The 27707-nt window shown below is 40.8% G+C and overlaps 1 protein-coding gene across 1 annotated transcript; it reads left to right on the top strand.

Annotated features, from left to right (window-relative positions):
• Window positions 1-5204: 5204 nt before the first annotated feature.
• On the top strand, window positions 5205-25333 carry IMPA2 (inositol monophosphatase 2). The gene is made up of 8 exons (XM_031588983.2): window positions 5205-5382; window positions 10339-10472; window positions 14732-14836; window positions 16190-16235; window positions 18647-18755; window positions 22156-22264; window positions 22409-22560; window positions 23342-25333. The coding sequence occupies exons 1-8, from the start codon at window positions 5275-5277 to the stop codon at window positions 23455-23457; spliced, it is 879 nt and encodes a 292-aa protein (XP_031444843.1). The 5' UTR covers window positions 5205-5274; the 3' UTR covers window positions 23458-25333.
• The last annotated feature ends 2374 nt before the right edge of the window (window positions 25334-27707 follow it).

Genomic DNA, 27707 nt, shown 5'->3' with positions numbered 1-27707 from the left:
TTTCTCACAGCTTTGTATGCACAGAGACACATTTCATGCTGGCACACACAAATGAAAATCTCATTGATCCCACTGGTGTTGAGCCTGCTACTTATTGCCAAGCAGCAGGAATGTGACCCATAGCACTTTTTTCAGCTACATGTGCACCAAAATCATTGATTGAATTTGTCAGAAAATCTCTGAGCACGGGATTACGTGATGCAACCCCATAATAACTCCAAGCATAGCCTTTTTTTTTTTTTCAGACAGATTAGAGGGCCGCGTATGTCATTCTGACTCTCAGATAGACCTACTATCCTCAGGAGATTTTCCAGGAATTAAATTCTCCTGTGAAAATCTAGATGCCTTTGTAAAAAAACACATTAAAAAATCCATCTGCCTCAAATGAATCCCTCTTTCATCTACCAGCTGTAACAAAGATGGCTCCTGAGTCCCTTTCTGTGTGGGAGACTGAAATATTCACACATTCTTTCTAGACATTACATTCTCTGGCCCAACCAGCCCTGTCAATCTCACGGACAAATGCCTGCTGAAAAATCCTGGAACAATCTTGACCCAAACGGCCAACATGGAGGCGTTTCAGTTTGAGCTTCGATCTGAAAGCAGAAATCTAGTTTGTATTCAGGATCCTTCCCTTAAATAGGAAGCAACCTGGCTATGCTGACCCCTAGCATAACTGTGGAAGATAAGCCAACTATAAAGTTTAGAATTCAGATCCAAAGTCAAATAATACTATTTTCTGTATATCAAACACAAAGACCTGAGTGAATTTGATTTGGAGCCAGTTTGAAAATTCTAGAAAACACTGAAGGACACCATTTTGCTATAATCTGTCAGATCTTGAAGTTAAAAAATCTTGAGTTATTGAGTTAGTTTCACGTTATCAAACTCCCAGAACAGATCTGAAGGTCAAATACTGCTTGAGACTAACTTTTTGATAATTTGTGGCAGGAAGAAGAATGTGGAGGGCGCTCTGTGAGCAGCAGCCTCAGAGCCTCCTAGACACAGAGGAGAAATGCGGTCAGGGTATGAGCAACAGAAAGGAAACACAGGGAACAATTAACACACCACTGAGAGCAGTGCAGACCGGAGTCACTAATGAGCATTATGTGAAATACTGCCATTGTTGGAAATTTCTTTTTGTTTCTGATGGAGCAGAACAAGCACGTGCATGGTTCTTCATGGGAATCCAGCAAGAAAGTCTTTTTTACAATGTACCTTCTCTTCTTGAACACCCAAAAAAAAAAAAAATTTGGACCAAGCATCCTCGTTACCAACCATAAAATCTACTCTGCAGCATGACAAATACACTAAAACTACTGCCACACTGCAGTACTCTGAACAAAAAAAAAAGTTTGTCATCAGGGTTACCTCTTACAGACAGACTGTCAGCCTCAAACTTCATTCTTGGTGGGGTACTGAGAAAAGTTCCACAGAAAGGAGCTAGAAACAGTAAACATCAATTTTATGTGACTAATCCAATATAATCCTACGCTGTGTAAAAAGACCACCTGTATGGAATCATGCTGAAGTGCTTTAATAACAGTGCAGCAAGCCACTAGCTGTCATGCCAAGGAAATGCTCTCTCACACTATCAGGCTAATAATTCCAACAGATTACTTCCTCACTTCCCTCCCCGTTTTTATTAAAGCTGTTAGTCATTTGCTCTCATTTAATTTCCTATTAAGAGATCATCCATCAAACCTGCGAAGTGACAGCTATTTGTACCTGAAGACATCTGCAGCCTCCATGGTGCTGGCTGGCCAGCTGTAAGAGGTCACTCGCTCTCTTTAAAAACTACAACAAATTGTACTGCATCAGTGCAGCATGCAATTACTGTCAAAGAAGAGAATGACTGAGGAGTAAGTAAACCAATTTCAGTCGCAGCAGCTTCCCTTCTCACTGACCCTACTTTCGGTACTGCAGACAGAGCTGGCTGCAAACAGGATCTGGGTGGCACAGACAGCAGAGAAATGCTGCGCAACAGTTTAGAAAAGGAAATGAAGGACACCACCTCCAGCTAGCTAACACTTAACTCACAAGGGCTCCACAGCTTATGAGAAAAGGAAATCAAAGACTGCATGCACTCCACGCTCTGTTTTGCAACGTATTTTCCCCTCCTCTGAGCACTCTTGGTCTCAGGAAAGGAGGCCTGAACTCTGAGAGATCCAGGTCAGGCTCAGAAGAACTCAGATCCAAGAAACACCGGTATTTCAAGTTCACCTAGGATGAGTCTACTGCAAGCCAATGGGATGAAAAGCATGGCATGTGTGTAGATTACAAAACGCGTGTGCGAGGAACTGGCTAGCACTAAGGGTTATGAAAGATCAGAGGTTATGAAAGACCTTGGCAGCCGTGAAAGGTGAGCCCAGAGCCTGAGCCAGCAGGCAGAGAACAACTGCAGCGTGCCCCAAACCACGCGGTTGTGTGAGAGCAACTGGCAGCTCACAGCAGCAAGCTCCTACTGCTTGCAGGCCTAGGCTAAGGAAAGCCTGAAAAAACTTCAGAACAGAAGTAATAAAACAGCCATCAGTGAATAGGAGCCTTCTTTATAGATGTTTTGTGATATATTTTGAAAGGTCTTAAAATACTAGCTGCAGTCAATGATTTCCTAAGTACTCTTCTTGGCTCTTCAGTCCTGTTTTCAATGTTTCACCACAATTGAGATGAATTTGCAAATTCTGAGAGTTTGTTCAGTTGTTATTTCAGCCTTCAGAACTCAGCCTTCTATGATTCTTTTGCTAATATCCTTCCACTAGTAGGAAAGGAAGTTGTGGAAATTCTACTGAGCTAGTGGTATTTCCAAATACCACTCAAATCTCACTTAAGAGAGGACACTCCTGCTTGCAAAATACTGGGGGGAAGCACCTTCCCATCGTTGCAACAGCATTTCACTGCACCAGGGATTTCCTATCATCACCTCCAGTGAGGTTATTTCTGCATCCCACCTACTATCCTATCACACTGCACTGTTTGTAAAACACAAGCTCCAGAGAGGTTTCAGACATCAGCCTAACCACAGCAAGCCTCCGAATGCTGTAGCAGCTCTGAGACATGAAGAGAAGCTACCAAAGTTCAGGCTGGTGTTATGAGATCTCACTGGTATATTCACTTACTGTCCCAGGACAGCTCTCCCAGCAAGATCCTGACATCACCTCAAGCCATGCCAATTAAATTTTGCCTGGTCCTTAGAAAACTGTCAATATCATATCAGGGATAATAAGTTTTGCTGTTACACACTTCTCTTAATGCAAATACAGGTACCACTAAAGCATTTTTATTCTAGCCAGACTAATATAGATTCCAAAAGGTCACTGAAAATGAAACCTTCCATCACAGAGCAGCTGTTGAATGACAAAAACAAGTTTCATACACTCAGTGTATTTAATGCCTGTTTCAAAAAGTTAAAGGCGACAGCTCCTTTTCTGCTCCATCCCCAGGTCTTTTTTGTTCAATTCCACGTTAAGTGTGCATCACAATAAGCAACTTAGGACAGGTTACCCTACTGCATTAAGTACACATCCGTCACAGGTCATCTTTCTCTATAAGGAAGATTTAGAATTGCCCAGCTGCCTGTACTGGCCCCCAACTCCTCTGGCTGACACATACCGCACATTGGCCTATGCTTCCTGCAGGAAGTTCTTCATTCTCCTTACCCTTGAGGAACCCAAACTCATGTACGACACAGCTAACTGCAAAAAACAGGCAGCAATGTATTTGTTGCCACACTCATTTTCAAGCACTAACAAAAAATTGATGTTAAAAAGCTGTTGTATTGTATCTTCATTCTTCCTGGTGCCGTTTCTCTCCCCCATAGCCTAAGCATGACAACACCATCACACATGGCCCCATTGTGAGCCTTCTTTCTGAGCACACACAGCTCTGAAGCCAGCCTCCCATTTTCCAGGGCCTACACTCTGTCTCTGCAAATTTTTTCATATATTCATAAAATCATAGAATCGTTAAGGTTGGAAAATACCTCTAAGATCATCTAGTTCAAATGTCAGCCTACCACCACCACGCCCACTAACCCATGCCACATCCACGTTTCTTGAACACCTTCAGGGACAGTGACTCCAACACCTCCTTGGGCAGCCCATTTCAATACCACACCACTCTTTTGGAGTAGAAATTTTTTCCTAATATGTACCCTGAACCTCCCTGGCACAACCTGAGGCCTTCCATAACCTCTTGTTCTCTTGCTAGCCTGGGAGAAGAGGCTGAAGCCTACCTCACTACAGCCTCTCTTCAGTTTGTTTTAGAGGGCAATGAGGTCTCTCCTGAGCCTCCTCTTCTCCAGACTGAACAATCCCAGCTCCCTCAGCTGCTCCTCATAAGACTTGTGCTCCAGACCCCCCACAGCTTCATCACCCTTCTCTGGACACGATCCAGGCCTCAATGTCTTTCTTGTAGTGAGGTATCCGAACCAGAGCACAGCACTCAAGATGCTCACTGCTGAGTACAGAGGGATGATCACTTCCCTGCTCCTGCTGGCTGCACTATTTCTCATACAAGCCAGGACGCCGCTGGCCTTCCTGGCCACTTGGCACACTGCTTATGTTCAGATGGCTGTCTACTATCACCCCCAGATCCTTTTCCTCTGTGCAGCATTCCATCCCCAGGCCTGTAGCGATGTGCAGGGTTGCTGTGACCAAAGAGCAGGCCCGGCACTTGGCCCTGTCGCAGGCCATGCCATCGGCCTCAGCCCATCGCTCAGCCTGTTCAGATTAGCTCCTCGCTAAGGGTTACACACTCACACAACAGCCAGCCCATATATGCGTGCCGGAGTGCCGCCCAGAGCAGCACGACGCCGTGCAGCACACGCACACCCCCCCGCCTGCCTGTGGCCGAGGAGCCGCCGGCAGCCCGCTAGGCCCGCTTTCCACACAGCACAGCGGCTCACGCCGAGCGCTGCCGGCCCCGCGGCGGCCATGTCGGGCGGGTCGGGGCGGCTCAGACCGGGCCGGGCCAGCGGCCTCCCCACCGCCTTTCGCCCTTCTTGCCGCTCCTCCCCGTGCCACCCCCGGCCCCTCTCCGCCCCCGGGGCTCACCTAAAATTAGCGCCCGGCCGCCACGGCCCGCCCTCCCCATCGAGCGCGGCGGCCTCCGTCCCTCCGCCCAGTCCTCCCCGCGGGGCGGCGCCGGGGCTCCGAGTGACAGCGGCAGCCTCGGCCCGGCCTCCCGCCCGCCCTCCTCCTCCGCGCCGCTCCTCGGCGGGCAGCCGGCCCCCGGCCCCGGCCCACCCCGGGCAGCGGAGCCGCCGCCGCCGCCGCGATGAAGCCCCGCGGGGAGGGAGAGGAAGAGGACGGTGCGGCGGGCGGCGGGGATCCCTGGAAGGAGTGCGCGGAGGTGGCGGTGCAGCTGGCGCTCCGCGCCGGGCAGGTGAGGGCCGCCCCCCGCCGCCTCCCGCGGCGCAGGGAGCGCTGCCCACCCGCGGGGCTTCGTCGCGGCGGGACGGGGTCGGGAAGGGTCGGGAACGGGCGGGGCGGCGCTGCTCCGCGGCGGGAGCATCTTTCCCTGGGGCTGCGGAGGTGCGCTTTCGGGTTAAGCGTTAAAAAAGGAAGAGCCGGAGGTGGGGGTGCGGGGTGAGGGAGGGCCGTTTGGGCGCTCGGCGGGCGCTGTCGGCGCTCTGTCGGCCCCGCGGCGGTGCGGGGAGGACCCGGGGCCGTGCGCCGTCACCTCGGGCTGCGAGCAGCCGGGGCGGCCCTGCGGAGCAGGCAGCGTGCGTGGTCCCAGCGCTTGTACGTATCTAAAAAAAAAAAAGATTTGCCGCTTTAGTAACTTTTCCAGCCGTATGCCGAGCGCTTATTCTGCGGCTGTGGCGTTTCGGAGCACGGTGTGATGCTACGGCTGAATGTACGCACAGCTGAGGTTGCGCGGTGTGCTTGCGCGGACTGCCGTGCATCGCTGTACCACCTTTGGGTTTGAGCAGGTTGCGTGCAGAAAAAAAAAACCGTGCCAGGGAGACTGCATCTTCCTGTTGTACCGCTGTCCTCGGAGGGAATTAAACTCACTGACCAGGGTAGTCCAGCAGAGGCTTTGCTGTTTTTCATTACAGCAGGCAGTCACTCACAGTGTGTGCTGCTTTTCCCTGGCTCTAACAGAGCTGTGTGCCACAGCAGAATTTCCCTGGCTCTAACAGAGCCCAGAAGTGGGGTCAGCGAACTGCTCAGAGGAGAAACCGGGTAGAACACGAAGCTCAGCAGCATGCATTTCTCTTCTGCTTCCGTTCTGCTGTATTTTGTACCTGCACGCTGTTATTTAAGGAGCACAGTTTTCATCTTGAGGCCAGGACCCTTAATGCTTCCTTAGCATGTGTCATTAAACACGTTTTCCTGCTCACAGAACACACGTGCGCAAACACAAAGATGAACAGGATGACTTGTTTTAGTAATACAAGGAGTAAATGGATGATCCAAATCGGAATGACAAGCTGTGCTCTCACAGGATCTGAGGGGAGTTCCCCAGCATGCTGGTTCTGCCAGCCATTTCACAAGAGAGCTTCTCATGGCTTGCTCAAGCCTCCACACCTTATTTCTCAAAATTTCAAATTCTGGGAATAGCCAGAACTGCCTTCATGACCTGGAAGATCACAGCGGTTGATGTTTGCATCATTTTCATTTGCACTTCAGTGCTGCTACGTTGCAACTGGCAGGACAGTATATTATTAAAGTGTCATTCCACTTCCTACTACTCCCAAGATAAATTAGAGATAAGGATACAGAGTGGGGTGTAACTTAGATTTTATGGGGCTAGATTTTTACTATTTTTTTGAAAATGAATACAGTTGAGTCTTATTTTGATCACCAGTCAATTCCAGTGGGCATGTTCTTTTCCTTTTGTTTCTCTTCCTGTCCTTCACATCTCTGCCTTCACTAGAGATCTGATTGCACTGTTTCCCCAGAAGTCAGTGCTATCTCCATCCATCTCTGCATGCAATTTTCCCATTTCAGCCTTTCTTTTGAGGCCCTCATTTTCTCCAATCTAACGCAGGTTTCTAGTTAGAAACTATCATTGAGAGTCTTGACGTAGAGGCCAACCCAAAGAAAGGCATGCAGGTCAGGATTTTGAGTTTCGAGAAAAAGTCAACCAGCAAGATGGTTTTCTGATCTCCTCTTTTTTGCTTACATGACTCTTGGGTTTGTATTGTTCATGAGTATAAGTAAAATATATCTTCTTTCAAGACTCTGGAAAACTTCTTTCTAAGCTATGGAGGCCAACAAATAAATGATTGCCTGAATATGCTTCAGGAGTGATGTTGGAGCAACTTTCATTCCCAGGCTTCCCAGAAGTTACTGCTTCTGTTTCCCATCCTGTTACAAAGTTCCATTAGTCTTATGAAATGTAACAGGCATTCCTTTAATATAAATGGGTATTTCTTAAAGAGAGTAGCCAAGGTTTTGTAATGTCTGTAATTGGCCTGCATTAAAATTATGTCTAATCCACTCTTATGCCACACACAACTGGACTTTTTCAGCCTTCTCTTCTGCTTTTTTTTTGTGAGTAAACTCTTTTTGCTATGCTTGTGAGAAGTACACCTGTCGGCTTACTGTGACTTGCTGCTAAAGAGAAGCAAATATAACCAGTTTCTGTACCTCTGATGCTATTCTGAGCACTGGGTAATATTTGCACAGTTCTCTGCAATTATAACTGGAGAAATTTCACCAAAGTACATTTGCTCAAAGATTAAAAGAAGGGTGAGAAAATGAGATGAGAGGCTAACATGTTGAAGTCCACAGGTACTTTTTGTAGGTTTTTTGGATCAGAAAATAATTTTGTATGCCATGAGAGACCCAGAAGAATCTCACTTTAAAAAGTAAAAAAAAAAAAAAGGGGGGGGGGTTGGGGGGGAGGCATGAAATTTCCAAGGTTTCTTCCCTCTTTTTGCTTTTAGGATATTTGTATCTATGGAATATAGATTTTTCTAGCAAAACAGATAGTTATTTCCCAAATTATATGCAGCTAGTTACACTTTCAATCTAGACATTTGGTTTTACTTGTGAACAAATATTTCAGGACAGTACTGTAAGCAAGTCAGTGTGTGGTAAGCAGAACAGTGAGATGAGATTTGTAACATGTAATGAGCACCTCTCTATAGGTGGTTGTCCTGGCAAGTGTTCTTGAGAAGGCATTTGGGCCCTCTGTCCTTTCCATTCTCTGTTGCATGATTTAATCATAGAATCATTAAGGCTGGAAAAGACCTCTAAGATGACTTAGTGCAACTATCAGCCCGTCACACCATGCTCACTAACCACATTCCTCAGTGTCACATCCACACCGTTCTTGAATGTGTCCAGAGACAGTGACCCCCAACCCCCCACCTCCCTGGGCAACCTGTGCCACTGCTTTACCACTCTTTTGGAGTAGAATTTTTTCCTAATATCCAACCTGATCCTGCCATAGCACAACTTAAGGCCATTCTCTCTTATTCTATCACTGTAACCTGGGAAAAGTGTCCACAGGCTCCTTTCAGGTTGTAGAGAGTGATATGACCTCCCCTGAGCCTCCTTTTCTCCAGACTGATCAATCCCTATTCTCTCAGCTGCCACCAAAAGGCTTATGCTCCAGACTCTTAATATTTCAAAGGTGCTAAGAAAGGCAAGAAAGGCAGAGTCCAGCAACACGTTTACTCACAGGAAATAGAAAAGAAAAGAAAAGAAAAGAAAAGAAAAGAAAAGAAAAGAAAAGAAAAGAAAAGAAAAGAAAAGAAAAGAAAAGAAAAGAAAAGAAAAGAAAAGAAAAGAAAAGAAAAGAAAAGAAAAGAAAAGAAAAGAAAAGAAAAGAAAAGAAAAGAAGAGTGATGAAAATAAAAAGCGGGAGCATAGCAGGTTTTTTAGAGGTTACACAACACAGCTGAGACAGTTGCAGCACTTTGGATTTTGCTTTGGACTGAGGAGCAGCCTGAGGGCTTTCTTAAAGTGGTGCTTCTACAGTGGTGTGATTAAAGCACTGAGAAAACCATGCATGACATTGAGGGAATTAAAATGATTAAGTTAAGTTAAGTGGAGTTAATATTTTGGTGTACAATAATGAACATCAGCAAGAGTTTGAAGCAAAATGTTCAAATCTGTCTTCACCAGTTTGGATAAATAGTTAGAACTGAGGCTTTACAGCTCACAAAGCAGAAACGTTAGTCCATTTGCCAAGTCCATGCTAAGGCAGCAGTCAACAAAGTCATTTATGTTTCAGAACTATCTGAAGCTCCTCCACATGTAGTATTTTAGACTACAAAACCCAATAGCTGAGGGTGAAATTAGGGAGTTCCCGGCTTCCTTTCCTGTACATAATACAAGCAGAACTGTTTTGTTTGGTCCAATTATTTTTAGGTAGCTTTAAAATACTTTGATCCATGGAAATGTAATTCAGCAAATCAGTGTTGTAGAAGGGACGTGGGATATTGGTCTTGGTGCTTATTTTCATTTAATATAATTGTGTAGAAATAAACAGTGCTTAATCTTTCTTTTGGTTTGGTTTTCCTTATTTCGAAGAGTTTATAGTTGTCACTGGTTAAAAAATAAGGCAGCTCTTTTTCCTAGTTGAGCATTATCATCCTACTCTTCCCCCCCCCCTTCCCTATATATATATGTATTTTTTTTAATGAAGAGGTGAAGGGGAAAGAGAGAAAGAAAATGGGGAGAATTGAGGGAACATTTTTAGTGACTGTGTTCCCATACGTGCATTTGCAACCGATGTGGTTTAATTCTGAGCTTATAGCAGTAAAACCCTTTAAAAGGAGATTAAGATTTTTCCATAGTTAGATCACTGTTTCCATATCTGAGGAGAAGCCTAAATCTTTGGTTTTGTTATGTACACAGCAATTCTTTGGGACTACTGGGTGGTCAGCACTTGGACGTTCCAACAGTCTTACACACAAGAAAAATTAAATATTGTGTGTCTTTGTTGGCAAAAAGAAAATGGTGGAGTTTGCTTTACTGTATGTTTTTTAAAATAAGAGAGCAGTGAGTTATTGACCTTATAAATATATAAATATTCAAGGAAAAATGTCTTTGTGTGGAAATTTATGGGCCTCAAGGTTCTTTCTAATCTTACATGTGTTTTCTGTAATTTCCTAAATCACAATGACTGCCATCATCCTTTTATGAATGCCATTCTCAATCCCCTTCTGAACTGCCAAGAGAGGTTTCTGCAAATGCCGTGTTCCCAAAAACTGCTCATTATGTCCAAAGGATTTTTACTCAGAGGAGGTAAAATAGGTTCTGATAGAATTAGACCAGTGATTGTTTTTCAAGATTAGCTATAATTTTGTTAGTAATTGTATTATGTTAGTGTCCACAGCATGAATGGCATTGAAGACTGATTTATGAACTTCTCTTTCAGATTATCAGGAAAGCTCTAACAGAGGAAAAACAAGTGTCCACAAAGACATCTGCAGCAGATCTTGTGACTGAGACTGATCATTTTGTGGAAAATTTGATTATTTCTGTTCTGAAAGAGAAATTTCCCTCCCACAGGTAAGTGTCTGTAGAAGAAAACAATGAATGACCATTTTTCCTATAGAAGCTGCATATCTGACAAGCATTTAAAGGGAATTTTAAAATTCTGTCCTTGGAAGTCAGATTGTCATTAGTAAACATTAATTTTTCCTAACTCATAGCAGCTTCTTTCAGTTTTATCTACCTCTTATGGTGGGCACATTTGTGGGATTCTTTTTTAAATTGCTACCACTGCCCAATACTGAGCACTCTGTATTTCTTAACATTTCTGTCGTGATCTGTCTTTAAATCCTTGTTTCTTAATTACTTGGGCTATATTTAATATTGGTATTTCTCTGGTGAGAACATTCTGTATGAAGTTTTCATATGAATCTCCATGATCTCTGGAATTCTAATCTGTTCTCTTATCTTCTAAAGATTATGCTAAATAAAATGTATTACTATATAGCTGAAATTAATGATAGCAAAGATCCCCTCCTGCAGAAGTTTCCATCACTTTCTTTTATCATCATACATAAGCATTTGCTAGATCAGGACAATTAATGTATTTAATCAGATTTATCTTGTGCTTGTTTTGTAGAATCCTAAAACCAATGAGAAGCAGGGCTGTTTATCACCATCACTTAATGCATTTAAATAAACAAGGCATAAATTATTTTATGGGGTTTCAACCCAAGGTTTTAAAAATGATCAGATTGTTGACTCCTCTGGAATGACTAAGGTCAGTTTGAAAATACCTCCTCCTAGCACATGGACAGATGAGAAAGCAGTTTTGTATTACTTGGTCAGGTTTGGCTTGATGCAGAGACGCTGCAATTGATTTTCACAGTTGACTTCGGTACACAGGGACAAAATGCATCTGCCTGCAGAGCCTTTGTATTGCTTAATTACTACATGACTTCCTTCTAACTGTTTAAATCTCTAATGGAAAAGAGTCTTGCAATCTAGCACTGTGCAGAAATCAACAAAGATGAGAATCTGGAGGGTTCAGCTACTAATCTGCTTGTCGGCTCTGCTGTTGTAAGAAAATAACACGAAGAGAAAAAAAAGAATGAGTAGAAAGAACATTATATACTAAATATGGCTTTCTGAATTCATGGTGTATGTGATCACATATTGAGGCAGTATTGTACAGCACAATGTGTGGTTCTTGGCTGTGATTCTCCAGAGAGTGCCAGGCTTTACAAGCCTATTATTTCTGTAATATTCCATCTACTGTTGCTGGCAGTGCTCTTTTCTCCTCTGCACTGTTTGTTGTTTCTTTTTTCCTTGAACAGCCTGGCAGAGAACATAAAACATACACATTTTGCATGAAACTGGAATCAACAGAAGCACTCAAGTTACTCAAAATGGAAACAAAAGTTGTAAGGTCAACATAGACCAAGAAATGGAAAAATTTCTGACTTTTACTGACTCTGTGCAACATTCTTCTGACTTCAAAAGCAAATAAAGGGATTGCTGTAGGCAAGTAAAGGGATTGCTATTTCTTCAAGACAGTTCACTTTTACTGATAGTGTGGTTGTTTTTGTTTGGAGTTTTGTTGGAGTTCAGATAGCGAATGCATTTAGATTAAACAGTAGATTAAACCTAGATTTAGAAGACTAAATTTAGATGCTTGCAATGAGAATCCACAGAAGGAATCGAGGTTTAAACTGAAGTACAGTGAAAACATCAAAAGATCACTTAAACTGTGTTCAGTCTCTCCCTAATTGGCTGTTGAAAGCATCAATGAAAGTTTCTGTTGTTTCTCCTTCCCTTAAGTTATCTTGATTCTTATGTTTTCTGACTCTAGAAATGTATCCTGGGATTTAAAAAACCTAGAATAGATCTCGTTGGGATCTATACCGTTTGTGCTGTGGCAGTGATACATCCTGAGATGTTGGAAATGTACTCAGGAGTACGGAAGTGTTAAGAAAACCTGTTAAAAATGTGATTCCATCCTATATTTCTTTCTTCTTTTCTCTGCTTAGCCAAGGGACATGTATCATTCCCATTTATGCTTCAACCAAGTTTTCTTCTTTGCTCTCACTCTCTTTGGCACTTTGAAATGCTTCAAGGAAATATTTCCAAAAGGTTCTTTTTTTCTGGTTGATTTTCGTAGCACAGATAAGCAGAGCCAGAATATCATGGACTGCTGGCTGAAAAATGTTATTGTGTCATTTGCTGTGTTATTGTTACACAAGCTGTCATCTTTGGTGTCAATTGTGGCCTTAATCCTGGAGCCATTCCAGTCAGAACTCGGACGTGAGGGGGGCTGACATCCAACCCTGGCTGCCAGCATTTTGCCCTCAGACCCCATAAGGGGATAGGGGAAGGGCAGCCCTGGTTTGAACTTTCAGTGTTCCAATGGATATTGCCCCTTCTGTCCTTTGGGCTGTGCTACAGCTTCCCTGCTGTTCCAGCACTGAGTTTTAGAGTGGCTTTGAGGCGTGAACAGATGTCCACTAAGGCTAGGATAAAATTACCGGACTCATTTTCCGTGGGAGAAAACTTTAATCCAGATTTGAAGAGAGGTCAAAAGAGCTGAAGGGCTGGCATGTTAAATTAACTACTGTATTAACATGGCTACCCCTCCCACTTCTTAAACTATGCCTAACATTTGGAATTTAGGACTTCAGCCTGAATATTTTGCTCTATTTGTGTGTTTTTACAGGACACAGACCCATAGAGCAATATATCTAATGTTAGCTTTTACGAACGATCACAGTACCCAGTATTGTATAGCAGCAACTGGCTTATTTTACCTGCTAGCAAAAGTTTCATAAACTGTGCTGTCCTGTAGCCATTTTGGAAAATTGACCTTGGACATGAGTACCTAGCAGTGGCACTGCTGTACCCTAGCTTTGTGTTAGAGCTTTGTATTTGAGGACTACAACATCATAGCAATGGCTACAATGAAGGATGTGGCAGAGGTGGAAACAGAGGCATGATTTTTGGATGATACAGGACCAGCTGCCACATTGTCCATTTGCAGGAAGATGGGTTTCACTTGCAGCCAGGAGTGCTGCCTGAGCTTATGGTGGGGGTTAATTACAAGATTTTTGAAAGGAAAAGATATCAATGAGACAAAATAATTGAATATATAGAGCAAGGAATCTAATGTGCTGTGCTTGACTGAGAACACTTGTTCAAGTCTTTGCTGGCTTTCTAGTTGCACACTAACAATTAAAACATTCCTCAGCTGTTCTCTCTAATGGAGATTGAAATAGCAACAAACTCTTGCAGCTTCTCTTCTTACATCAGATGGGGGTCCATAATACCATCAAAATAGTCCCTTTCTGATAAGGAAAAGGCAAAATAGCACTGGGAAAATTCAAGAACTCTCCATCTGTGCCATCTGCAGGATGTTTTAAGCTCATTCTTGCAACATTATGTGGCAAGTATGAAACTGAAAGTGAGATTTAGTGCCAGCAGTCCAATTCTACACACTCTGTATATATAGAACCATATTCAAATCTGTGAGAGTAGCAACCTGCACAGCTCTTACAAAAACAGGCACTGAGCAATTTATGGGAGAGCAAGGATAATTAAGGTCAGCAGGAAATACTCCAGAACTGAATGTACATTTCCCAGGGAAGAAAGATTAAAATAAAAACATTGATATGAAAGAAATGGGGAAAGAAGATGAGCTCAAATTTCAATGTGTGCCTTGTGCATACAAAAAAAAAATGTTTTTTCTCTGCGTCATGGGAAGAAGAAAGTTCAACTGTGTAAACCTTTTAATTTCCTGATTCTGACTACTTTAAAAAAAATTTTAGTAGGAGTGAGGTTGTGGATTCTTGCAAGAGTTCATTTCTTCCTGCTGATTGAATTTAACTGCAATGGGAAGCAACTACATTTTGCAGTTTATATTACTTACTGTGAGAGACAGACCTCAACCATAAAATTACATTCCACAGAGAAACCTCCTTTAGAGTTCCAGGAGTGCCAATTCAGATCCATTTCTACATCAATTTTCATTACTTTTTTAATAGTGTATTAAGAAGGTGAATATGAATGGAGTTCTTTTTTACCATGTGAAATAGTATGCTATGAAGTCACTAACTCTCATTTAAAGTTCATGTGAAAGTTTCCCATTCTCTAATGAAAAAAAGAAACATGTCTGTATACGTGTATATATGAATTTTATATATACATATGAGCGTATGTATATAACATTTGTATGTACTTATAAACTAAATACTTCTTCAAAAGACAGGAAGATGGAGTGAAACTTACTGAGTCACATACCTGAGCAAGTTTTCTGAGATTTTTATTTTATGCCCCATGAAATGCAGGTTCATTGCAGAAGAATCCACTGCTGCTGGTTCAAAATGTGTCCTCACTGACAGTCCTACCTGGATTATTGACCCTGTCGATGGAACCTGCAATTTTGTACATAGGTAAGTAGACAATGGAGTGAGAAATACATTAAATGACATAATTCAGCTTCTCACAAAATCTCCCTTCTTCTTGAAGGCATTTTACTGTGGTAAATTTGTTCCCATGACACATAAGTAGGAGTCATCCCACTGTCATTTTATGCTTTATCTGTGGGAGTGTGTGTTTGTGCTGGAGAGAGCACTGTACTGTTGTCTAAAGGTAAGATAATATTTCTTCTGATTGCTTAATGACCTAGAAGCTCTTGACTCACAGCTCCTTTATATATACCACACACTAACATGTAGAGACTTGAGCTGAACCAAAGAAACAAGGCTGTACTATGATGACGTTTGGCCTTACTCTGTACGCGGTTGTTATGAATTCCTTTTCATACTGGTGTGTTCTCCCTTTCAAATACAAGTGTTTCATTTTTCCTGGGAAATACAGTCATGGCATATGAAAACTAGACTGCACTTAGATGAAAACTAGGCTGAATGTAGATGGTGGTTTTAATCTCCTGTAATATTGCTCTGTAAAAATAAGAAACCTAGGGGTCATTTTTGCAAAAATATGAAAGTTTTTCTTCATCATTTGAGTAGCAGGAGCTGTAAACCTATGATTGTTCATAATACTTCTACTTAAGAAACTGAATTATGTTCTGCTTTACAGTTAGTGGTTTAATGTAACTGTAGTTATAATTTGAGGGGGGGAAAAATAGCATTTCCTTGACTTCCGTGTCATTGTATAGAATTGAAGTGAGGAAGGAGGGGGAGGTCACATGCTGCTGTTTGATGCAACTAAGTGAAGTTTTTTTCTTTCTAGCAATATTTTCTTGATCTTCATAACCCTTTTTGAAATATGTTTGAATAAATAAATTTATTTCATTGTTTAAAAAACAATAATATTTATTTAAAAGGAGTAACTTAAGTACGTGACCATCACTTTGGCAAAAGAGAGGGTAGAGGAACAGGTTTTCCTTATGCTGATGTCAGCAGAAGGTATCTCCTTGCAACTTAATTGCTATCTCACCTTCTCAGTTCACTGGAACAAAATGTGCTCTCAAAAACCAACGACTTGTTATAAAAGCACTGGAGAATTCAATTAAACTAAAGCGAAAATATTATTAAAATGTACAACACATTTAGTATAAAGATCCTAATATTTTTAAGTATAAGTATTTACTTCTTGCATTTTCAAATATTAAATCAACTTTTAAACTCACCTGATAAAGAGTCTGATGAAGGAGAAATAGCATAATATTAAAGCTTTTTTGGTTCTGAGCTCCAGGTGGGATTGTGTTGCTTAAGTGAGCTATGGAAGTGCGAAGTTGAGAGAACTTTTGTCAATAATACTTCATTTCTTGTTTTTCACAGATTTCCAACAGTGGCAGTGAGCATTGGATTTGCTGTTAACAAAGAGGTATGAAGTATGTTCTTTAGGATGAATACCTGAGATTTGATTAAAAGCCTCAAAACTAAGTGGGAACTTAAAAAATAAATCCACCATTGTTCAGGCTTTCCCATTAGGGTTTTTAAATGCTTTTTAAATGCATTTGGTCATACTCTGCTAGCTTAAAATCCCAGTCTTGCAAAATTTCACTTATGCAAACTGGCATTTACAGAAAAATTCTTATAAATCATTACAAATGTTACAGGATTTATGTGATTAAAAAGGAAGTGCTGGTGTGAGGAAGGTTTCATAAGACAAAATCCTGATAAGTTAAGTATATTCATAATTTAACCATATCTCCCAGTGTTCTGTTGATTATGATTGCTTCTTTCCTGCTAGCAGTATCTGTGAACATTAACTGCTACTGTAAGGCAATTTGGAACTGCTTTCTATGAAGAGAGCAAAATTATGATCACTTAATCTGCCTTTGAAGTTTTCGTAATACAGTGAAATGACTGTATTTCCTTCATGAGAGCTTAATTACAGGCAAAAAAAAAAAGTACCTAGCCTTCATATTTGTTCTCCTTTTAAAGTTTCCTAGATCATGGAATCAATCATGGAAAAGGTTGGGATGACCACTAAGATCATCTAGTCCAACCATGCACTCATTCGTGCTAGTGGCTTTTCTCCAAATGTTGCCATTTTACAGTTTGATATAAACTGACGAAATAGCTATTCAAATTGCCAAAAAATGTACTTCTTCCAGCCTAGATCCACAGTCTCAAATATATATATAGCTGTAACTGAAGTCAGCAAGAATTCTGTGCAATAATAACATAGTTTTCAGATGTGCTAGCAGCGCTTATGGATTCAAACAGAATAATGTGTACTTCTCTGGTTAGACTTTTCAAACATGGCAACTGTGAAGAAACACTTTCATGCTTTTCTGAAGTTTATTCATTCCCAGAGGTCCTTTTGAATACTATGTATTGTTACCAGACAGTTTTCTCTAATATTTATGTTTTCTAGAACACCATTGTGATTTTGATGCTGCATATTTTGGGTTATGTAAACTAAACAAAGCTGAAACAAAAATAAAGAATGATGTTAAAACTCCCTCACTAAACAAATGGGAAAAATAACAACAACAAAAAAAAAGAGTAAGCTGAAAAGGAGCCAAAGTACACACAGGGGAACTGGCCTGAATGTAAACCTTGAACAGTACTGAAGAAATTCTTGCAGATGTCTTCAGGGAAAGAGTCTATTAATAGTGTCCCTCAAAAAATAAAAAAAAAATAATAAAAAAAAATCCTTGGTTTACATGGGACCTCAGGGTAAGGAGCAAGAACAAACTACAGACTATTCCCTTTGAATTGTCCATGAGGAGGAACCAGAGATTACTCACTCTGAATGGAGGAGGGTAGCAGGGAAAGATTTGTGGTCAAGAACATCTGAGATGTTTCCTTGATCTTGTTACCAACTTCTGTGACCTTGGGCAAGTCACTTAGTGCTTGTGTATCTGTCCCCCTCTAAATAAAATGTAGCTAGTAGACTTATCTAAGGGTGATTTTAGGAGTTGATCATTTAAGTCCGTAAAGTCCTTCAAGAGCTTTTTGATGAAATCTATTAAGATAATTTAATACATTGGGTTTAAATCAAGGTTCAAATTGGGACATTCTTCTCATTCGTGAAGTGATATTCCCACAAAGAATCCAGTGTTACTTATCTCAAGCCTTCACTGAGAGATTTGACGAAGAATATTTGATATTTTTCTTCAAACCCCTCTTGGAGTCTCGTGATTTCATGAGATTCTCACTTGTATGTTTAGAGAAAACAATTTTGTAGAGAGACATTTGAAAAAGTGACTGGAGGATACTACTTTGGTTGAAAAGACAGGCAAATTAAATGCCCGTGAAAGGTGAAATGCAAATAAAAGTATCTATTGTTACTAAACTGTGTACCCTGACTTCTGAGCTTCTATGCCTGACTGATGATGTCTGTGTATTTGGGGTTGCAAATTTTTAGGGTCCACCCAAAGTTAATGGACTTCTTCTAGGCATAACTGCTCACCAGTGAAAAAAACAAAGCTTTCAGAATCTGGCTGTAGAGAACTTTTGCTTATTTTCAGTAGAAACATTTTATTGAATTTGAAATCAGCTTAGCATTTAATCTATTCTAATGTGAGCAAATAAGCTGCAAGTAAGAGTTTAGAAGATCATGAACAGATTGCATTAACTTCTCTTTGTAAACTGAATTTTATATGACCTATATCTCAAATATCACAGTAATAGTAAGATTATTCCAGTTTACTAGCATCAGTATAATCTTTGATTACCTGTACCAATTAAAATATTGCTGATCTTTCTGCCATTAGTAGTTGTTTATATTTATGATGAGTAATTTGAGTTGCATTCATTTCTTTCCTTTTCAAAATCTTAAAGCTTGAATTTGGTGTAATTTACCACTGCACTGAAGAACGATTATACACTGGTAGAAGAGGTCAAGGGGCATTTTGTAATGACAAAAGGCTTCAGGTATCAAAAGAGACAGGTTGGTCTAGATTTTGTTAGAACTCTAAAAGGAATATGTTAATTTTGTTTCAGAGTTGTTGCAAATCATCATTAGGATAATGAACATCATTATCCTGATGGAAGGTATTTCTTCTGCATGATAATTTTGTTGTGTGTTTGATTTTTTTCTCAAAAATCACAATTTTCCTCACTTTCTTTTTAAAATATACAGCTGAATGTGATCTACTTAAATAATCCTATGTTATTCTGATTCATAACCATTGTTTAAAATGAGGAAGAATTAATAGATTCACCAGTTTCATTCCAGCTGTACACTGGTATCACTGTTTATGAGCAAGATGCAATGGGAATGGTGAATCAAATTCACTGTACTATACTGACTGTCACTCACGTTTTATTCCAATAAACTTGTATGTCATAAAGTGTATTATGTCTGTAGATATACATGTTACCAGTGAACTACAGGATGCATGCTTATTAGGGGTTCTTTAACAGCTTGCTTTTCTGTGTGAGGTGTATTTTAACAAACAAATGGCTAGCAACACTTAACACTTTAATGGAATTGTATTACTGGTAAATCAACAGTAAACAAATTTACAGAGAAGTTTCCTTATAACATTCAATTATTAGACAGAAGTCAACATGTGCCAAAAATGTACGACATCATACAAGGGAGGTGGTTAAAATTTCACCCCCAAGAGAGATTTTAATGAGCCACACAGTAAGTTTGAGAATTTTAAAGTACAGTTGCACTGTAGTGCCCCAAGGAAAACTCTACATCAAAACTTCTGTGAAATTGTGAGCCAGGATCTACCTACTGGGAAAAATGGAACAAATTGTAAAGTCAGTGGCAACTAAATTTTTAATCTTTTATTATGCATACGTTTTTGTCAGTGCTTGAATATCCCATAATCCACAAGAGCCTGCTCTAGGGCAGGCTAAGGAAAAGTTAGGGGTACTCTTGGACAGGCTGGCTGAGCCGCTCCCAGAAAGGCCCCATTCACTTTCACAGACAAAAATTTGTGGTCTCCAGTTAAGCAAGGAATAATTTTGGCACGTGCCACTTTTGTCCTACCTCTGAGCTTCCAGTCTGTGTAGGAGCGTAGAACACAGCCAGGGAAGCAAGCCTTCTGCTCTTTCAAATGCTTTGGAATTTTCCTTTGTTCTGAGAGACATCATTTGGTGGTGGGCACTTTCATCAGTGAAGATGGACCTTCTTTAGTCTCACTTCTGTTGATGTTCTAAGTGTATACAGTCACAGTTGTTTTTCTAAAGACTGTGGCTTCAGTGAAATAAACCAAGGCTGAAAAAGAGCATGTATGTACCTGCAGCTGGAATTCAAGTAGCCTTCACCAATGAATTACATGTTGGAGTCATAGGCTGTCATGTTGCTTCATGCCTTTTGTTTTCAGGAAATGTGATTACTTGTACAGCATCGTGTAATATTGATCTACACTATGCATTCATTGTTCAGGTTTAACCATTTGAAATTACAGTATGTGCAATAATCTTTGTCAATGACAAATTTTGTAGAGGTCTGGTTTGGGAGTCCAGGCAGTCAGGATACATGTAAATGAAGGATCCATCTTCCCTCTGACCTTGAGTTTTACTTTCTTCTCACGCTTAGATACAGATCTGGCCTTACTTGTACTAATATTGTAAGTGTATTTTCTTTTCATAACCTTCTATCATCAAGATAATTGTTATTTTTCTCATAAGTGTGTCCCTATCACTGTTAAATCTGTATATAATATGTATATACAGGTATATATATAATATACCAGAGTGAGGAGCAGTCAGTAAATTTTCTCTTGTACCTTGAATACCTGAAACCTCATTGGGTTTTGTGATCAGACAGCTCCTTTTTCCTAAGCAGCAACCTCCCTCTACTTTGTTTAAAGTCTCTTCATCCAATTTCTACCTGGCTGTAGCATTGAAGAATATTGGAGAAATCCATTTATTCATCAGAAATATACTTAATAAATCAAAAGAAAATCTGTCCTAGTTACAGCCTATCTACCTGTCTATGACTGGTGTAGTTTGAATGCTTGGTGCATTTCAGTAGTGAGGCCTGCATTAAATATTCTGTAATTATAAGTTGGGCGTGTTGTACGTATACAGCAGATTGCTTTCACTATCCCAAGTTTTCAGTTGTGGCTAAACAGAGAACACCCTGCAGTGTGCCTGGATCAGCGTTCCTCTATTTTAATGCAGTAGTTTAAAAAGTGATTGCTAAATCTATGTTCCTACACTTCAGCTTTGTGATATCCTTTAACTGTTAATCTAATTACATACCTGCTACTCACCAACCACTTACCACACTGCTTGCATCCACCGTGTTCCTTTGCAATACTAAATTCATTGGTAGCTGGTTTTAATTAAGTGATGTCTTGCTCCATCCTAATTTGCTTTTGAAAATCTCCTTGCTACTTCTGCTAAGAACTTTAATTTTCGCAATTGGCCGTAATAACCAGGTGGAGATGCCCTATGTGAATGAATGTCTGGCCTTTAATGTGGGATAAAGGTGACACCTGACATTTGGGCACAGCCTGGTTAGTAAGTAATCTGCAGCTAAACCTCTGAGTTCAGCTGGCACAGCAGAAGTAGGAACACTTGACACTTGATCAACCATCTCCACCTAAATTGGTATCTGCTTGCTGTATGCCAGCAACATGCAGATCTCAGAGGAGGTCTACTTCAAGATTTTGCAAGTCACCATGAGTCTTGGCTGTACAGGGAGCTGACATCCTCACCTGATGGTTTTTGCTGAACACAGTACAAATGCAGCTCTCATTTATTAGTATTATTTAGTAAAATACTGTTTTTGTTAATGGTAATAGGAAGACTTTTCAGCCATAAGATGTTTTCAGTCTTTGAAATGTCCTAACAAAAGGGAGCTGTTACTGGATGACTGGTGGTTTTAAGTAGAAATGTTTCATTCATCTTAGTGTATCCCCAAGTGCTTATAATTTATTAATAAGTTACACTGAAGTTTCCTATTCAGGAACCATTCTGTTTTTAAATATGATTAATTTAGTGCCATTAATAATTACTAGATAATTGCATTGTTTTTTGTTGACTGATGAAGTCTTTGAATTTTCTAAAAGCTGACAGGTATATGAAATAAAACAATGTATGGAAACAGATGACATGTAAGGAATGCTTTCTTGTTTTTAATATTCCTGTTCTTTAAAAGAAAAAAGTGTTGAGATCAGACTGTTTGATAGCAGAAATATAGCCTTACTTGAATTTTTATGTGAAGTTGCCACTTAACCTAACCTTAGATTTTGGGGTGAAAAAAAAAGGGGGGGACATGAAAATTGTTTTCCTGTAAAGAGTCCATTAGTGTTTAATTCAAACAAATTTCCAGAAGCTCCAGGAAACTGTTGAATTAATGAAAACAACTACCTCCATTGCAGATATCTCGAAGGCCTTAATTTTAACAGAAATTGGTCCAAAACGTGACCCTGCAACTTTGAAATTGTTCCTTGGTAACATTGAGAGGTTGCTCAAGGCCCAAGCACACGGGTAAGATATCTTACAGTATGTGTCTCATGACCCAAAGTCATGAAAAAATAATCAACCATGTTGCACGTTTTTCAATCTTGACACGCAGATTGAAATCAAAGGCGTTTTCTGCTTTGTGTTTCTTTGTCTCCTTGCTGTGCTCAGGGTCCGTGTGATTGGAAGCTCCACCCTGGCTCTGTGCCATTTGGCATCTGGTGCTGCCGACGCATATTACCAGTTTGGATTACACTGCTGGGACTTGGCAGCAGCTACTGTCATCATTAGAGAGGCAGGTGGCACTGTGATAGACACTTCAGGTGAGTGCAGTACTCCTGTTTCATGGACTTTTGGGGGACCACGTGGCTGCTTCAGGCACCTGGAATCACCTCAGTACAGTCCTCCTGTGGCTCAGTCTCACTTCTGGCAGTGTTTGGCAGGAACGTCTGCACTCTCCACTAGACTTTGTTGAGTTAGTCATACCACAGTGATGTAATTCCAGCCTGGGGTTTCATCACATCAGAGGTCTTCTGAGTCAAACTATATTTCAGTGACTTGATGTAATTCCTTTAAAGCATCAGATTTACTGTAAAGAGCTAGCCCTTGAGTTTGGTAGACATGCTCAGACTCCAGACAGTTTCAGCAGACAGCCTTCCAAGATAGATGCACTCTCAGGTACACATCTGAACAGATATGACTAGAGGGCATAAAGGACAACGCAGCCTCTGGATTATTTTGTTGATTTATATGACACACATATAAAGACACAGAGTAATAGATTCCTGGTGACCAGTATGTCGATATCATGGAAAGATTCTGTGTATTAAGAAGGGTATGCTGATGGAACTAATTTTTGGCCTATCCCTTTCTGTTACTAAATGAAGGAAATACTGCACTTATTGTTGGGTACTGAAGAAATCTAAACATCCACTACTTCTGTTGCATTCTAGAATGTCTAGAAATTTCTGAAATCATTTTTGTGCAAGAGATTTCAAGACAGGAGCTCCTGAATTAGGTTGTCCTTGTAATTACAGTGTGGTTTATATTTTAGAACTCGTTGCCTTTTAATGAGATAGTTCTCATTAACCTTCTTGTCCTCAGGGGGACCTCTGGATCTCATGTCCTGCCGAGTGGTTGCTGCGGGCACCAGAGAGATGGCGATGTTCATAGCTCAGGAAATAGAAACTATTCACTACGGGCGGGATGATGAAAACTGATGGAAATTAAGTACATGTAATCTGGAGTCTGCTCTCCTGAACTATGTAACCTTTGCAAGATGAGTGGCTTGAAGGGTACGTGACCTCAGCAGAATGCTTTCTGAGGAGATTTTCTGTGTCAAATATTTTTTATAAATTTATTACAATATAGGAAGGCATAGAGAGATTTTTAAACATTTAAGAATCATGTTTCCTTTTTAATATGTATCTCTTTCAGCAGTATCTTTTTTACAGGATAGCATATTTTACTGGTAGCTCTAGTTTCAAAGTAACTTGTAATTTCATATTTGTGGGGCTGATATTTAGTCTTTTGTAACATGCAGCTAAAAACTGAACTTTATTTTTACAGAAGCAGATCTCAGGTAAATGAGCTTTTAGGACTTTAGTAAGGATAAGTAGTTAATGTGTGCCTATAATACCCTCGTTCTATGATACTTAAGGATGCAGTAAAAATGACATTATTGTTTCCTAGCTATGTCACAGCTATAATATCCATAGGTATGTGTAGGTATATATATATGTATGTCTGTTTGTGCATAGAGGTACACCTAGACATGCGTACGCACATAGATACATGCAGACATACACGTGTATGTCTATGTGCATATATACATGGATATCTTGGATGTTCATGGCAATTTAGAGAATGCATAAAAGAAAGTTAATATTGGAAGTTTTATTCAGATGAAGAACGTTACTTACATGTCTTCAGCAGGGGCTAACCAAATAGCTGAGAACAGAGCTGATCATGGAAATTGCTTTTATGATTTTATAAACTGTCCACCTAATTCTTCTCCCCTTTTATCCTATTTCATGGGCATAAATCATACTGTCCTGCAGGCCACTACAAGAAACCTGCGAACTCTTAGTACCATAGAATAATGACATATAAAACCAGGGATATTGAACTCCACTGAGTTGCTTGCAGTATTAACCATGACACACAGTAGCAGAATAGAGTGCAGTGTCACAGAGGGGTTGGTTTTAGTGAAACTTGAAGAAGAACGACAGGATTCAGCCCTTTACGGGGAAGTTCTTAATATGCACATAAGATATGCTTGCAAAAAAGTTAGTTGTGAACTACATGCCCTTCTCACACAAAGTTGCAATCACAGATTTTGATCAGAGAAACTTGTAAAATCAGTTATATATTTTTCCTCAATACCCACTTGTTCCCTGTCCTTGTATTATGTCCTTGTCCATTGTTTTTAATTATGCCACGGTGACTGTTTCTATTTAAGTTATTTTTAAAATCTTGGGCACAGAGGGGATACAACAGTGTCCATAACAGTTGTGGTTGAAATGAAATCACTTCTAATTTTTTATTAAAAAGTTGAATAAAAAGATAACTCTTTTCTCCAAGAGTGCAAATTAAATACATGAATGAGTTAAAAAGAAACAGTTAAAAATTTTAAAACTTTTTTACACTGCATGTGTAGACTTTGTAAACGTGTTCAGATATCTTCTTAAAACACAGAAACTGAACAATAATTTGTAAAAATGACCTTACATGTGTTTCTTGTAATGAAAAATGTTTTCACTGAATATAACATGAATTCTGTGGGATTTTCTTGATGCTTTTTTTTCCCCATGAGAAATACAAAGCATTGACCAGGTGAAGAAAGCCACAGTGCAACTAAGCTTTTAGGAACTTGGATATTTCCTGTCATCAAAACAATGCTGTCACAGTGATCATTGTGCTGTCACCGTTCCTTTTCACCTCTCCATCTCCCCACATCTCTCTGGAAACTTAGGCTGTAAGCCTCTCGGGGCAGGTACTGTAGTACTTTCATTTGGGGTTTGCACGGTGCTCATAGGATGCAGTTCTGTCTGTGACTAGGCACTGAGGTGCTATAATACAGATAATAAATACTAATAGGCTTGCTTGTCTCTTATTTGCCCTTCTCCCAGTTTCTGAGCACAAAACGGTACAGAGCTTGCCAGCACCACTCTGATCCTGAGGCACTCAGACCCAGGGCCCCTGGGAGCAGCAGGGGCTTTGCTGGAGCTTCTGTTCATGCCATAAGCTGTGTAAGGAAGCTTAGACTGGCAGGGTTCAGGCATGGCAGAGGCTTGACCCCATCAGGCCCCTCCTTGCAAGGAGAGGAACTCCGCTTTCCTCCCAGCAGCTCAGCCTGCACAACCCCAGGCCCTGACCCACCCGGTCCCAGAGCTAGGCTGGGTGGTGACTGAAATGGCACACAAGATTGACTTGCTAAACTGAGCCCCAAAAGTTGCGGGAAGGGAGAGGGGCAGAAAACTGGCTGCAAGTTCTTGTGTTGGTGCCCCGTGTGGGGCTGAGCCACAATACAAGCAGCACTGTGCAGGAAGCAGCCATCCCGCCTTTCCCTGCCTGCTGTGCACCAGTGCAGGCGGTCTGAATCCTTCCAATTGGCCAGATGAGTGAAGTGATCTGCCTGCAAAGTACCCCAGGAAACAAAAACAGGATTATTTTACAGTTGGATCGCTTTCCTCAGCCAACTCACCCCCCGGCACCACCAGGGGTTTGATTCAGGCAGCAGAGGGGTAGCAAGGCAGCCAACAGCATGGCTCCTCTGCAGAAGCAGAGCCAAATTACACCAGCTTGAAGTTTTTATCAAAGTACAGCTTTAAGGCCACCTGATTACACGTTGTGACAGAAATAAACCGTACAGGAGCCCTCCCATCACTTTGTCTTGCTGGCCAAGGGCAGCTTTGTTCAGCAGGCATATCTGCCAGCTCTCCTTCCAGAGTGTGCATTCATTGTATAGGACAGATGCCAGAACCCTAAACCCCTCTAAATGCCCAGCTAAACTTGTGGGCTTTTTTCCTACTGGCTGTTATAAAATGCTTCAACTGTTTTCCAATAAATATATTATGCAGAATGTATGCGCATCTGTAATTAGGCAGCCGAGATGGATGCCTACAGAGGATTTTCTCTGCTAACACTGGCACAAAAACGTTTGTGCTCAGAGAAGTCTACATTTCCTCTGGAAGCAAGCTGTGCTCAGCTTCCCTGTATCATCCTGGTTCATTTTGGCATCTTGCAACAGCTCAGTGCTTTGGAATGTCTCATGCATGCCTTGAATAAGGATGTTTAGGAATCAGCAGAAGCAGGAATAGCTGCGTGCTCCAGGAAAATGGTCAGTGGCTGAGCCCTTTGCACTGTCTTGTGGAGCTTGACAGCTTTTACAGGACAAGTATCAGCACGTAGCACCCGTTTTCTGTTTTTCAACTAGTATTTTGTTTCTGTTGGCTTCAGTTAAAACAATAAAATCACTTTCTACCACCCACCAGCACCTAGGAGTTATACTAGCTCTTCAAGCAAGGCTGGACTTGGTCAGTGCGCACACAGAAGTGCAAGAGGACCTGCAAAAAATTAAGAGATTTAAGCCATTATAGCAAACTAATGTAACCCTCACCCTTTTCTCCTATTAGATTCATAGTGCAACCAAGACTGTTTCAGTATTGTATGACCAAAATTGAAAACGTACAGCAGATAGAACTATGTCTCTTACAGCTGTTTCCATTTTACAATGTGTTACAGTTAAAGTCTTTCATAAAGCATCTCCACAGCACAAAGGAATGTGACAAATCATCCACCAACACTGGAAAGAGGAATTCTGTTTTCCTGTAGTTCACGCACTGGGTATGACAGTGGCACTATAGGACACTGCATTTTATATGCACGCTCTGATCCAGTTGCAAAAGACCTTCCTGCTCGTATTCAAGAGAGGAAAAACTGTTAAGGTGCTAACTCTGGAGTTCCTTGGGTTTTGCTCCTGAAGTTTTGTTTTTAAAGTATGTTATAGCAGTGCTTTCGTGCTTCTGTACTTTGCAGCCCATTGTATTTCTACAGTGAATTTTAGAGTAAAATGCACCGAAGGACAAAGCGTTCTGTTCTCATCACAGAATAGGAAGAAAATTGAAAGATGAGTATTTCACAACATAGAAAATCAGAATTCAGTATCTCAGCACGCCAAACCTTACTGCTTTAGTTACACAAATTTGTGTAGTATTTCCCTTGTGAACTGCTATGAGATATGTTAATGCATACAAACACATTTTTCAAACAGAGAGATTACGCCAGGTATTAAAGAGGTCAGTTGAGAAGGATAAACTTCATCGCATTAAGCTGGAAACCTCAAGTGTGAAAGGTCTCTGCCATTTAGCAGTGCCTTTGTCTTAGTCACAGCTATGCCTGGGCAGTACTTGAATTTCAAGCTATTTAGGAGACTAGAACTACATGTGCAAGCACACTGTTGCTGTAT

Source organism: Phasianus colchicus, chromosome 3 (assembly GCF_987193195.1).
Source record: "Phasianus colchicus chromosome 3, bPhaCol1.hap1.1, whole genome shotgun sequence".
Taxonomy (NCBI): domain Eukaryota; kingdom Metazoa; phylum Chordata; class Aves; order Galliformes; family Phasianidae; genus Phasianus; species Phasianus colchicus.
This window is presented reverse-complemented; position numbering and strand designations above follow the sequence as displayed.

Bases quoted from the DNA above. Each gene is read 5' to 3' on its own strand.
- IMPA2 (XM_031588983.2), top strand. From the start codon at position 5,275: ATGAAGCCCCGCGGGGAGGGAGAGGAAGAGGACGGTGCGGCGGGCGGC. The intron at 14,837-16,189 runs GTAAGTAGACAA...TGTTTTTCACAG, and splicing joins ACCTGCAATTTTGTACATAG to ATTTCCAACAGTGGCAGTGA. The intron at 16,236-18,646 runs GTATGAAGTATG...AAAATCTTAAAG, and splicing joins GATTTGCTGTTAACAAAGAG to CTTGAATTTGGTGTAATTTA.